The sequence below is a fragment of the Lithobates pipiens genome, unplaced genomic scaffold (genome assembly GCF_037356315.1).
Source record: "Lithobates pipiens isolate NorthernLeopardFrog02 unplaced genomic scaffold, aLitPip1_a1.2 Scaffold_16, whole genome shotgun sequence".
NCBI lineage: Eukaryota > Metazoa > Chordata > Amphibia > Anura > Ranidae > Lithobates > Lithobates pipiens.
The window spans coordinates 224,753,553-224,765,836 of NW_027507748.1; the positions used below are offsets into that span (position 1 = coordinate 224,753,553).

Here is a 12,284-nt window from a genome sequence, read left to right on the forward strand (position 1 = left end):
AATGTGCAATATATGTTAGTCCACCCCAAAATGTGCAAACATGATGAAGTGAACTTTAGAGAAAGTTCACTTAAAGTGTTACTAAACCCTAGGACCCTGCATTCACTATATTTGGTATCCCACGGAACATTCAATTATTTTAGTAAATATAAACTGCCAAATACCTTTTTCTCATCAGCAGTTAGAGCAGTCTTGTGACTTCTATCAGTGCGTGGTTAAAGTTTGTAGGAAGAGTTCATTCTCTTGCTTTTCCTGAGGCTGCAGGACCCGACCTTTTGTCTGGACAGTGTTGCTTTGCCCCTCCCAAGGAAAAAAAATAAAAACCCTAGCAAGACACACCAAACTGAGCATGTGCAGCTTTGGCCCCAAGGCTCTGTTCTATCAGCAGATGGATTAGGGTCAGTGGAAGGGGATCAGAGAAGACAGGATCAAACAGCCCTTTTAAAAGACAGAAGATTAACCCCTTAGGTTCCAGTGAGTATAAAAAGCATGCTTTACTGCATATATAGACTGTTGTGGGTTTAGTAACCCTTTAAAGCTGAACTACAGTCAGCTGGGGGGGGGGGAATGCACCCACACTGAGTTACTAGATCAAGTTCTACGAGAACAAGGTGAAATATGGGCTTATTCCTCAGGTGCATCCCCCCCCCTCCCCCAGTATTCTCAACTTCCCAGTATGTGGGCAGGCCCCCAACATCCTAATACAGTGGAAGGCCACCAACGGTTCACTACACGATAGCAATAAGGAGTGATGACTAGTTGCATGGCTTCAGGGGACTGGATGTACAGCAGAGGAACAAAAAAAAAAAAGTGGGGGCGTCCAGGGGGAATTACTGCATTGTGCTTAGTTTTTTTCAGCCAACTCAAGTTTAGCGTTAAAATGTTATGTAGTATTGGTTTTTAGTTCGGCTACTTTGGAAAACTTACCAGTGTTGTGCAATAGTATTACTGACCAGATTAAGATGATCATGTTACATAAATACAGATCAAAAGGATATTGTGTCAGCAGCAGAGGAAGAGCCTTACCTTTACAGAGATTTGATTGCCATTTTAACCAAGAAGCCACACAGAAACCAATTAACTTTTTATTCATTTATTATTTAGCAGCAAAATCCTCAAACGCCAATTGAAATCCTAGATAATTTTTTTTAAAACCCAACCCCTTCAAATTTGATATAAATTTACTAATTTCAATTCAGCCCTCCCATTATCCCTTTTAATTACCATCTATTGGTGCTGTATCCGTCCCAGGGGATGGCTCCAGCGTGCCTCTGGTCTCCTCTTTGCTTTTTAACAAAAAGAGAAAAAAAAAAAAAAAAAACGTGCAACTCCTTCTGGCATCCTAAGCGCTCCACTTGTATAAAAAAAAAAAAAAAAAAAAAAATATTTCTATAGAATAGCCAATTGGATGATTAGGAAAAAAAAAAAAAATTCCACACGAATGGTGTTTAGATGGGGCAGGAATCCACTCCTATGTTCTTGTTATCTGATCCCGCTCCATGAATCTTGGCAATTCATCCCTATCCTATTCACTCCTTCCTATGATTTGAATCCAATGATCCACAGCTCCAGGATTGGGATCCAGTGAGCCCTCTCCAATCCAAACCTTTATAACCAGCAAAATCAAAAAAAAAACAAACAAAAAAAAGAGGCAGAGTTAGATATTATCAAAACAGGTTTCTGGGAACTGATCAGTTATGTGTGCAGACTTGTAACAAAACAAAGAAGAAAAAAAAAGTGTATGCACATATAACGATTACATTTCCCAAAAAAGTCTAATTGAATGGTTATATCATTAAAATACTAAAGAAAATAAATCTTATTAGTTCAACTCATGACTGATACAGGCTGGTGTCACAGAAGTGCTTTTCACATTGAAATGTACATCCAGTGTGTGTGCTTCCCCCAATTCACTATAGTGGGAACATATAGAGAAAAACCAGCATGCCACCTAAGTGTCAACAGGTGATTTGCTGTAAATACAGACTGTATTCCTGACTAAACACCTGCTTGTATGATAAAGTGCTTCCCAATAGGCCCCCACCACGGACAGGAGAAGCATCAGTTGTAAATTTCTGACAACTGATCGCAAAAAGCACCCATCTGACACCAACCCAGGGGGGAAGGGGTGATTTAAATTTTCTTTAAACAAAATTTTCGTTATGCCCACATATCAAGGAAGCACTTTAACAGCAACAATGCTAACAGTTTAGGACAGATTATGCTGCTGGCATTCCAGATGTGTCAAGCACCTGAACTCAAAGCAGTGAGCAGATGTCAAGAGAAAGTTGCACATCAAGCTATTTTATTGAGCTACTTCAATAAACTGGCGTAATTTAATATTTAATGCTTCAGCCATTAACACATGCATTACCTCAAATTGCAATAGTACTAGAACATATTCAGCAGGAATTCACTGCAAAACATGTTTAGCATTGGTGGGCCTTTTGCAAAAGCTTGGTTACACACACCACCTTTAAAATAAGCCATACATTGCTTATTAAACTATTACTGCCTGCTATAAAGCCCATCACTAGTGCTTTCTTGGCCAATGTTTTATTCTGGTCTATTTGCATATTCTACATGAGTGGAAAGTTCCAAAGGTTGTGCAGTACTGACATACACACCACTTTCAAAAAGGTTATGCGACGTGACTGCATTACCCCCATTTTAAAAGAAGAATGCCTTAAGACTTTTACCCAGTAATCTGATGTAAAATCGAATGCTAATGAACTGGCCACAGTTAGAAATTATTCACTATCCATCCAAAACGAGTGGTGAAAAGATCACAAAAACTACTAGTAGGTCCAGCTGTGTACTACAATTAAAATAAATGTACTGTAAGCAAAAAACCAGGTGGCCTATCAAGTTGCCCTTTAAGTCTTTTTCCTGAGCAAGGATAACTCCATCAAACCTAAAAGCAGAACTAAACGCATCAATACTTGCCTCCTGTGATGAAACACCAGCAAGCTCCCCTGCTGGTATAGTCAGCGCCCAGTGTATTTTTTTTTTAATCCTGGGTCTTCAGCCATTGTAATCGCATTGACTGGGATGATAAAAACTCCTGGGCATATGCACAGTAGTTCATTCATTGCTGCACCAAGAGGTGCAGAGATTGTACAGTGAGCCGAGCACATGTGTACATTCTAAAGCATCTTTTGAAGAGCAACATAAAGAAGCCTTCATTGCAGAACAGACCAAGCATATCTTTTGTAATAAAAGTCCTAACTTGGGACTAAGTTTCACTTCAAGCAGCTAAAGTTAAGAGTGATGCAGTTTTGTCTTACATAAAAACATTCTACCTGGTCCCTTAACCTGTGAACTAAAGGCACAATATCCCCATACATGTAAATTAATCTTAAAGCACAAAGAAATTATTTAACTTGCAGCAAACTGATAAAATGTACAGTGGAAGTGTGTGTATATATATTTTACATACACTACTACATCAGCCAAAATTTATAGCTGTATTTGGAGTCATTTGTACATAACAGCAACACTGCATATCTAAGCAGGTGGCACCAGATGCTGCAAAGATGGAAATATATAATGTTGCCCAGCCAAGTAGCGTCCCAGGTATATGAACCTTGAAGCCAACCAGAATGACAAAACACTTTGGCAGCCAATTAAACTGTCTTTTATTAGTCTGCCTAGATACTAATTTCACCTATGAGGTTTATTAAAAGTTTTAGACTCCACACACAGCATGTTCCTTGATTGATGTACTATAGGGCCAGGAACACAGAACTAGAGCACACGCACACCCACTGGCAGGAGTAGAGAGCTATTAGCAATTAAAAAGGAGACATATGGCAAAAGTCATTTTGACCCCAACTCCTATGGATCCCAGGAGTGCAGTTAGTTTTGCACTCCTGGGACCGGTTTGACAGCAGGCTAAAGCCTGCTGGCAACTGATACTCAGCCGGTCCAGACTCTTGATGGATGCCTACTTTAGTCAGGATCCACCCAGATGCTCAGAGCAGTAGCTGGCCAAGCCTCTCAGCAAAGCACTGAGACTGAACCAGCCACTCCTGACCCCTCCCCAGGCCCACCACTCCAGTAAACGCTGGAGGGGCAGAGCAAAGGGGAGAACCGAGCATTCAGTGGTCTATGGACTTGTAAAATGCACTAAGTGGAACTCTTTTTTTTACATGTTTTCCATGCATTGCCATTAAAAACATCTGTAGCCACTTTTTCCCCACCCCAAAAAAAGGGTACACCAGACAGGATTTAAAGAGCACAGGAAAAAACACATTTGTATGAAGAAGCCCCAAGACATCAAGGGGCCACAGCGAGGTGCTTAATTGAAAAGAAAGTTTTAACCTGTTGTGTACGCACTTGATCTTATTTTTGATGGAGCTATCCTAATAGACAGACAATTACGCAAAGTGGCCACAAGAGGGGAAACAAGTCAGGCATCACCCAAGTAGAAGGCTTACAATACTACCTAAAAGAAGCTCAAGTAGCATGTACCTCCCTCAACTCACAGGTTGCTTTTCTCTGCTGTTCCAACCCTTAAATATCAACTTGAGGTATTATAATATGGCAAAGATTTTACTGTAAGAGAATAAACAACCAAAATCTTAAAAAAAGAAAAAAGTAATGAGTGGGAGAAGGAAGCGCTGCAACCCCTATAATGACTTGTTTTAAGTACAAAAAAAAAAAAAAAAAAAAAAAAAGAAAACTGCCCTTGATCAATAGTCTACAAACATCTGATTTTGAAATCTATTTAATTCTGACAAAAACAAAAAAAAAATAAAAAAAAAATAAACAATAGAAATGTTTACCAGTCACAGAGAGGACATGCAGTTAGCAGTATTGATATTATACTGTAAACAAGTTGAGAGACCCACAAAACAAGTATCGTGGCAGACTTTATCCTACAAGCACTTTATTAGTTTAAAGAGCAATCCAAGATCTTGCTTTTATAATACTTATAGCATAAATTCAATACTGCCAATTTGTCTCACAATAGCACTTGGAGTCATACCATGGCCTCCATTTTTGATCTGATCCTCCTCAAGCCTCCATCTGAAAATCCTAAAATGATTGAAATGTCCTCCATAATCCATCTCTTCAGATATGTCTACAGAAAGACACATGGAAAGCAAGGTAAAACAAGACTTCCCCACAAATGAAAGGAGAAAAAAAAAAAGTTAATATTTATACCACAACCACCCCAAATCCCCACCGCCACCACACATTGCAGACAACACACCACAACACTGGTGCTTCTGAAGAGAGGCTGGTCGAAATGTGAGAATATACCTAAAACTGCTAAATACGCTTTTTGGGCATGAAGGAATGGAAAAGGAAGATACTGGTGTAAGCATTAGCCTTACTATTCTAAGCAGAAGGCTTAGCACTTCAAAACTTTAATAAAACAGTGAATTAAAAAAGTACTGAATAAAGTAACTGTATACAACATGAGGGGCTACAAAAAAAACGCATCACTTTTATCTATGTACGGGAACGAGATCTGCTGTGACGGGGAGAGTAGCGAGGGGATCCTCGGCTTCTTCTTGGAGAGTAGCTGCGGCTGCGACTGTTGCTTCTACTACGGCTTCTGCTACGACTACGACTGCGAGAACGCGATCTTCCATAGCTTGGGCTTCTTGGACCATCGACTTTTACACGAATGTAGGCAGTTTCTCCCTATTAAACAGATAGAACCTGGGATTGAACAAGCCAAGCTTAAACAGCTATGCATTTCAGGCAAGATGAAATACTCTGAAGGTGATGGAAATCCATTGTTATTGAAGAAGCCTAGACAATCTTACCTTTAAACCCACAAGATTAAATAACCCCATTAACATCCATGCAGCAATGGCAGAAAAAACAAACAAAACACAATTATATTTACCTCATGTGACCTAAATTTAGTGTTATCCAGTTTCCGCACTGCATAGGTCATATCTTCTTTTCGCACAAACTCCACGACACCAGTACCATCTCGGTAAACATCAGCGTAACATACATCACCTGCTTCACGCATGTGATCCTTCAAGTCCTGCCAGCTTCCACTTGGAGGAAGTCCTGAAATTAAAGTCAAGATGAGGTCAACGCTGGTTAAAACAAAAAACCTTGTGAAACTTTTCTTGGTTTTGGATAACATGGGAGTAGTATAAAAGCCTGTGAATATATATATTTTCTTACTTTCTGCCATAAAACATATCCCAAAAAAATTTAGGCCAATATGTATTCTGCTAAAAAAAAAAAAAAAAAAAAAAGCCCCAATAAATGTATATTGACTCGTTTGCGCAAAAGTTATAGCATCTACAAACTATGGGATATTTTCATTTTTTTACTTTAGTAGTAAATGGCGGTGATCGGTGACATAGCTGGACTGCAATATTGCGGCTGACAAATCAGACACTTTCAGGACCCATGACATTATTAGTGATCGGTCCTAAAAATATGCAGCCACTGGCAGAAAAAGGGTCAACATCAGGGGCAATCAAAAAGGTGTGTGCCTAGGTTGTGGTTACCGACTGAGGGGAGGAGCTTTGACTGCTTGAAGACATGGATCAGTGTTCCTGCTTCACAAGATCCATGTCCAATGTACTTGCAGAATGACAGGCTGCCTTGTTTACAGTACCAAATGATCATCAGGGTTCGCAGGACCCACTGAACCGGTGATGGCGCTAGCCTGCAACCTAGAAGTGCAGGATCACACATCTATATGCGATTTGCGTAGAACGGCCATCCTGTATCAGTAAATGAAAAAATTAGCACTTTTCCCTGAGGGGGGGGGGGGGGGGGACGGAGGGACGGACAACACACACTGTGGCTTAACATATCCTAAGTGTCCTATTTTACACTACAGCATACAAAAGTCAGTATTTGCATACCCAATTCAAAAACTTAACTAGTTTTTGAGTTGGCAAAGAATGTTATGGCATGCATCCCATAGATTTACCTGATACTACTACTCTGTATTCTGAACGCCTGGATGGAGGCCCATATCTTCCACGAGGAGCTCCTCCTCCTCCTCCACCACCACCACCTCCACCGCCGCCACCACCACCACCGCCGCCTCCGCCACCACCACCCCTTCCACCAGCTCCTCTGCCACTTCTTGGAAACTCTACGCGTAGACGATAGCCATCATAATCATAGCCATCTCTTCCATAAACTGCATCTTCTGCATCCCTGAAAGAAAAAAAAAAAAAATTAGCGGTATTTTTATAATAAAGTGGGTTTCACCCCAAATAAACATTTTTCCCTACCGTCTCCCACATTTGGATTTTTTTTTTAAACTTCATGGCCTTTTTATGCACAAAAGATGGTGGCCCTCGAGAGGAGGCAAAAGCTAAAGGGGAGTGAAGTGCCTCTTAAAAAGGTTATTTTTTTTAATATATAAAATAAAAAATTGGCACACTTGTGTAGAGTACAGGCCATGCAAAGTTATCAACATAATAAAAACACAAAACTTTAAAAGCAGATTAAGAGCATGCATTTTCTTATAAAAGCACTGCTAGCACACACTAATTACACATGTTGCGAGTTTGTGAAACTTGTTCCCATAGCTGCTTTACTTTGCAAGACTGCTGGACCTGCATTATATGCGATGGAAAGCTGCGATTGGCCAGGTAGCAAAGTACACCTGTACTGTGGAGGTCTACTCAGATTCCAAAAACAGCAGAAAGCACCTTGCTGTGAATAAGGCCTCATTCACTCTAGGAAAATACACATGAGCCCCATGCAGGGCAATGTTCTGCTTGTACAAGGGAAGCACAAATGTTACATGCATCCATGTCAGCATTATCTATTGGGACACAGCCACTGTGTCCCAACATTGCTTATATGTGGGAATGTACCACCTCACAGATGTCATTAGGAACAGCAGCTGTGACCAAATACACAATGGGACTGCCAACACAGGGGTGAGCAGCACAACACCTGTGCATTCCTGTGCCAGGAAAACACAGCCATGCATGGGGCACACATGTAATTATCCTGTGTGAACATAGTTTTTCCTTGCAGGCTGCTTTATGGTGTTCTGCAATGCGGGCGGTGCTCCTCAATTCAACCACACTTATATAATCACCCTGTGTAAATGATGCCTAAGGCAAGCATTTGTCCCTCCCCCTACCTAAACAAGCACTTAAAGAGGAGGGCCGGTTTAAAAAAAAAAAAAAAAAGAAAAAAAAGTAAAAGTCAGCAGCTGCAAACACTGTAGCTGCTGACTTTTAATAAGCACACTTACCTGTCCAGGGTGCCCGCAATGTCGGCCGCCCGACCCGCGGTCTCCAGCGCCGCCATTTTAGCTAAGGGAAACAGGCAGTGGAGCTTTGCGGCTTCACTGCCCGTTTCCTACTGCACATTCGCGAGTCGCGCAGCGCTTTGTGAATGGGGCGTGCTGTGTTCTGGGACACAGTTCCCAGAACACAGCGTGACCCATTACCCAGAAGACGTCGCACGGAGGAGAGAAGACAGAAGATCTCCGCGGAGGAGGAAGAGGCAGATTAGGATGATGTGCCTAGCAACAGGCATTTCTGATAAATTAAAATAAAAAAAATCTTTTTTTTTTTTCAAATTTTTTATTATTTTTTTTTCAGGGTGGCCCTCCACTTTAACATCTAGTAAGGGGGAAGGGGCTCCACTTGTAGATTTTTTGCAGAAGCCCAGCGTTAGGCCTTAAAGTGGTTGTAAACCCTTACAAACCACTTTGACCTACAGATAAGCCTAGATTAAGGCTTAATCTAGGCTTATCTGTAGGTCCAAGCAATATTTCCTAAAACTTTATGGTTTAGGAGATATTTGCCCGAAAAACAGGCACCGCTGTCTACGGCACGTAGGCGCACTGAGCGCGGCATTCTCAGCGGCGGAGCTGCCACGCGTGTCGGCTCCTGTGCGCATGCGCGGGAGTGACGTCATCGCGGCTTCGCCGAATGACAGCGGCGGAGCTGCGAGACCCCACCAACAAGATGGATGCGGCTGACTACAGGGGACAGCGGCGACTTCGCTGGCGCCTGTGTCAGGAAAGTGACACATAATGGGCTACTATGCGATGCATAGTAGTCCATTATGCTTTACCTTTGCAGGGAATGAAAGAGGAAGTAAACTCATCAGGGTTTACTTCGTCTTTAATTCAACACTGGTCATACATTACACAATTTTCCTTTAGGTTTGATATATGGTTGTGGTAAATCTAAACACTTTCAATTTGTATGCAATCAGGCAGGCCCTTGCACTACATGATTGAAGGTAAATCTAAAGGAAAATTAAGAAAATTGTATATTATATGGCCAGCCTTAGCCAGTGGTTGTCATCTTATGAGCTGAAGTGGGGTCCCAAATGCAGCCCCTGATATCAAAGGGCCAGACGTAATGTTCAATATATGTAATTACTTGAGGACTATCAGAAACTGCAAACCTAATATAGGAAATTATCGTCAGTGTAGACGTGCTACATTTTTGGTTGGTAATTTTCTGCAGAAAACAATATGAAACTAGGAACATCTTACATGACGCTAGTAGAGATCTATGCCACCACTAATCCATGGATCAGCGGTTCTCAACTCCTGTCCTCGGGACCCACTAACAGGCCAGGTTTGCAAGATAACTGAAGTACATCACAGGTGATATCATTGGACATCAAGGTAATGCTGCATTTGACCGCCGGCGTTTCTGCACTGAGAAATCGAACATCACCAATGTCTCTGTTCCACCTCCCCAAAGCAAAGAGTTGCAGACCGTCAATCAACATTGCTCCACCACACTCACTGGAATGCTAAGCGACCATCTCAGAGGCTCGCCAAGAGGGGTGTCAGTCCAGGCACCTGCCAAATCCTGACTTCCATTGTTGCAGTGCCTGGACTGATTCCTGTGACATCAGAGAGCGGACTTCAAACCACTCTCTGCTGAAAACAGGACACAGGAGTGCAAAACAAATTGCTTTTGTGTGGCCCATAGAAGGGCCCAGCCAAAAGATCTCAGGCTGGACTGCTTTAAAATATGGCCTGTTAGTGGGTTCTGAGGACAGGAGTTGAGAACCACTGCTCAACCTGTGATCCTCCAGCTGTTATGGAATTACAAGACCCATCATGTATGTCAGACCGAGTTGCTTTAGCGCTAAAAATAGCGCCTCTCATGCCTCCCTAGTGTGAAAGCCCAAGTGCTTTCACACTGGGGCAGCATGCTTGCAGGATGGGGAAGGAAGAAAAGGGGGGGAGGTCCTGCAAGCAGCATCATTGGGAGCAGTGTATACGCTGATCGCCCTGTCCATTGAAATGACTGGGCAGTGCCCCAACACAGGCACTTTTAACCCTTTGTTTAATGGCTAACGGGGTTTAAAAGCACCCCAAAAAAGTGCAGCTTTACTGTTACCGCTCCCCTGCCCCAGCCTTGCAGTTCTGCAACAGCTGGGGGGCCACAGGTTGAGAATGCTTGCGCTAAGTGATGTTTCCCACTACAGAAGGCTGAGGTCCAAGGGGGGCACCCATCATAGTTGGCCACCAGCGAGCAAAGTCATTTGTTTCATCATAGTTGCGTAGTCTCACACTAAATTGTTTTGGCATTTCACAGACCACCAGAATAAATCCTGGCTAGCTGCACAGTACTAATTCATCAATCTCAACACCAGGATAGGGATCTTAAAGGGTCGCCCCCCCATAATGGGCCCAATTAAAATCACGTGTCTAAATAACGATCCTCGTCTTTGTGCTAAAGCTTTATGAACTGAGGCTGAAGCCGTCAATAGGAAAGCACGGTACAGACACGGACGCCATGTGTAGTGTACATCAGCCATAAATCAGCCCAGCGAACAAAGGCTGCACCGTTATTGCCACGCGGTCTACACCGCCTCCACCGCCAGGGGCGCTACAAAACACTGCACGATCGCCGCATGTGCTCATGGCTGCACAGCCGCCAAACGTGCCCGTTTACTCCCCGAGGCGGCAGGCCCAGCGCGGCGCGGGTACGGGGATCTGGCACCAGAGAGCCGACTAATTACCTGGGGTCCTCGAACTCCACGAAAGCAAATGGCGGACCTCCGCGCCGGTTCTTCAGGTCGATGTCTCGGATGGCGCCGTACTTATAGAACACGTCCTCTATGTCCTTGGTGCGGATGTCTGGCGGCAAGTTCCCCACGTAGATCCGACAGTCGTTATTACCCGCCGGCCCCCTTATCACACCACCCCCTGACAAATCCATCGTAAAGGAACGAGTTCAGAGAGGAGGCTTGGGGAAAATAAGGAAATGGCAAAAGCCAATGGCGCTTATCAGCTGCAGCCAACGGGGCAACCTAAAATGGCGACTACAAGAGCGCTCTTCCTTTCTTTGCACCGCCTCGCGCACGGATACAGCAGATGTGAGAGGATGTAACCTTCCGCGTACACGGCGCTCTGTGGAGGAGGAGACACGCAGCGATACTAGAACCTACTAAGGAGGCAGTGCCCCGTGAGGAGATTATTTATGCGGGAAAGCCGAGCTTCCCTTCTGTCTCTCACACAGATTGGTCGGGGCGCTATGGGGTTGCGCTGATGTCATCGGAGAAGAGTACTTCTCCTTCACCGATTGGCTGGGCTAGTCTTTGAAAACGGAAACCCGCCCCCCCCTCCTGCCTTGGTTTTAGCGCGCTTTGCTCTTCTCTTTGTTCTCTGATTCATTCGTGTAATGGAGTTTTTTTTAATTAATACAATAGCTACGTAGTTTTAGCCACCAGCGTGTCTGACGGTTTAGACTGTGCCGTTTTATATACACTACAGTGTTATCTGAGGTTCAGTTTTGGAATGGATATGCTGTGAGGTAAATATGTAGATAGATATGCTGACTATTCACTACAGCAATAATATGCTGTATACATATTTATGCTGTAATGTGCTAGTGGTCACCACATACAGAGCAGTCTGTAATGCAGGGCAAAAGGGGAAGCTGCCCTGGGTCCTGAAATTTGCTGTGGGGCACAAAGCAGCTACCGCTTAAGCCCTGTACTGACCACAGTTTTACCTGAATAGTGGGTGCAGCCGATTCTCCCTCCTGCTGTCCCAAGCGACAGCCACAATATGAAAAGAGAGCGGGACAGCTGCGTGCTTGAGCCCACTCGCTTCTCCCTCTGTCAGGAGTAAGGCTGAGCTTTGGCATGTTCACATAGCCTGCCAAGAAGTCGACGCTGCGCTAATCACAGGCAGTGAGACGTCCCGATGCATGGCTGCAGAGATCAGGAAATGTCTCGCTGCCTGTGATTAGGGCAACGCAGTGCCGACTTCTAGGTGGGCTGTGCAAACACGCTTAAGCTCATCCTTAGAGCTGCGGACTGGAGTGACAGGGAATGACAGTGCA

The 12,284-nt window shown here is 43.6% G+C and overlaps 1 protein-coding gene across 4 annotated transcripts; it reads right to left on the minus strand.

Annotated features, from left to right (window-relative positions):
• Positions 1-1,077: 1,077 nt before the first annotated feature.
• On the minus strand, positions 1,078-11,394 carry SRSF1 (serine and arginine rich splicing factor 1). 4 transcript variants are annotated; one of them, XR_013274453.1, is made up of 6 exons: positions 10,957-11,394; positions 6,920-7,152; positions 5,864-6,036; positions 5,455-5,655; positions 4,991-5,086; positions 1,078-1,606 (listed from the first exon to the last, which is right to left on the minus strand). XR_013274453.1 is itself a non-coding variant. In XM_077481141.1 (5 exons), exons 1-4 carry the CDS (start codon positions 11,154-11,156, stop codon positions 5,461-5,463), a joined length of 801 nt encoding a protein of 266 aa, XP_077337267.1. In that variant the 5' UTR covers positions 11,157-11,394; the 3' UTR covers positions 4,875-5,086; positions 5,455-5,460. The 4 variants fall into 4 exon arrangements, 2 of the variants coding, with proteins under 2 accessions (XP_077337267.1, XP_077337266.1); XR_013274452.1 differs by having other exon boundaries at positions 4,991-5,655; positions 10,957-11,393; XM_077481141.1 differs by lacking the exon at positions 1,078-1,606 and having other exon boundaries at positions 4,875-5,086.
• Positions 11,395-12,284: the final 890 nt, after the last annotated feature.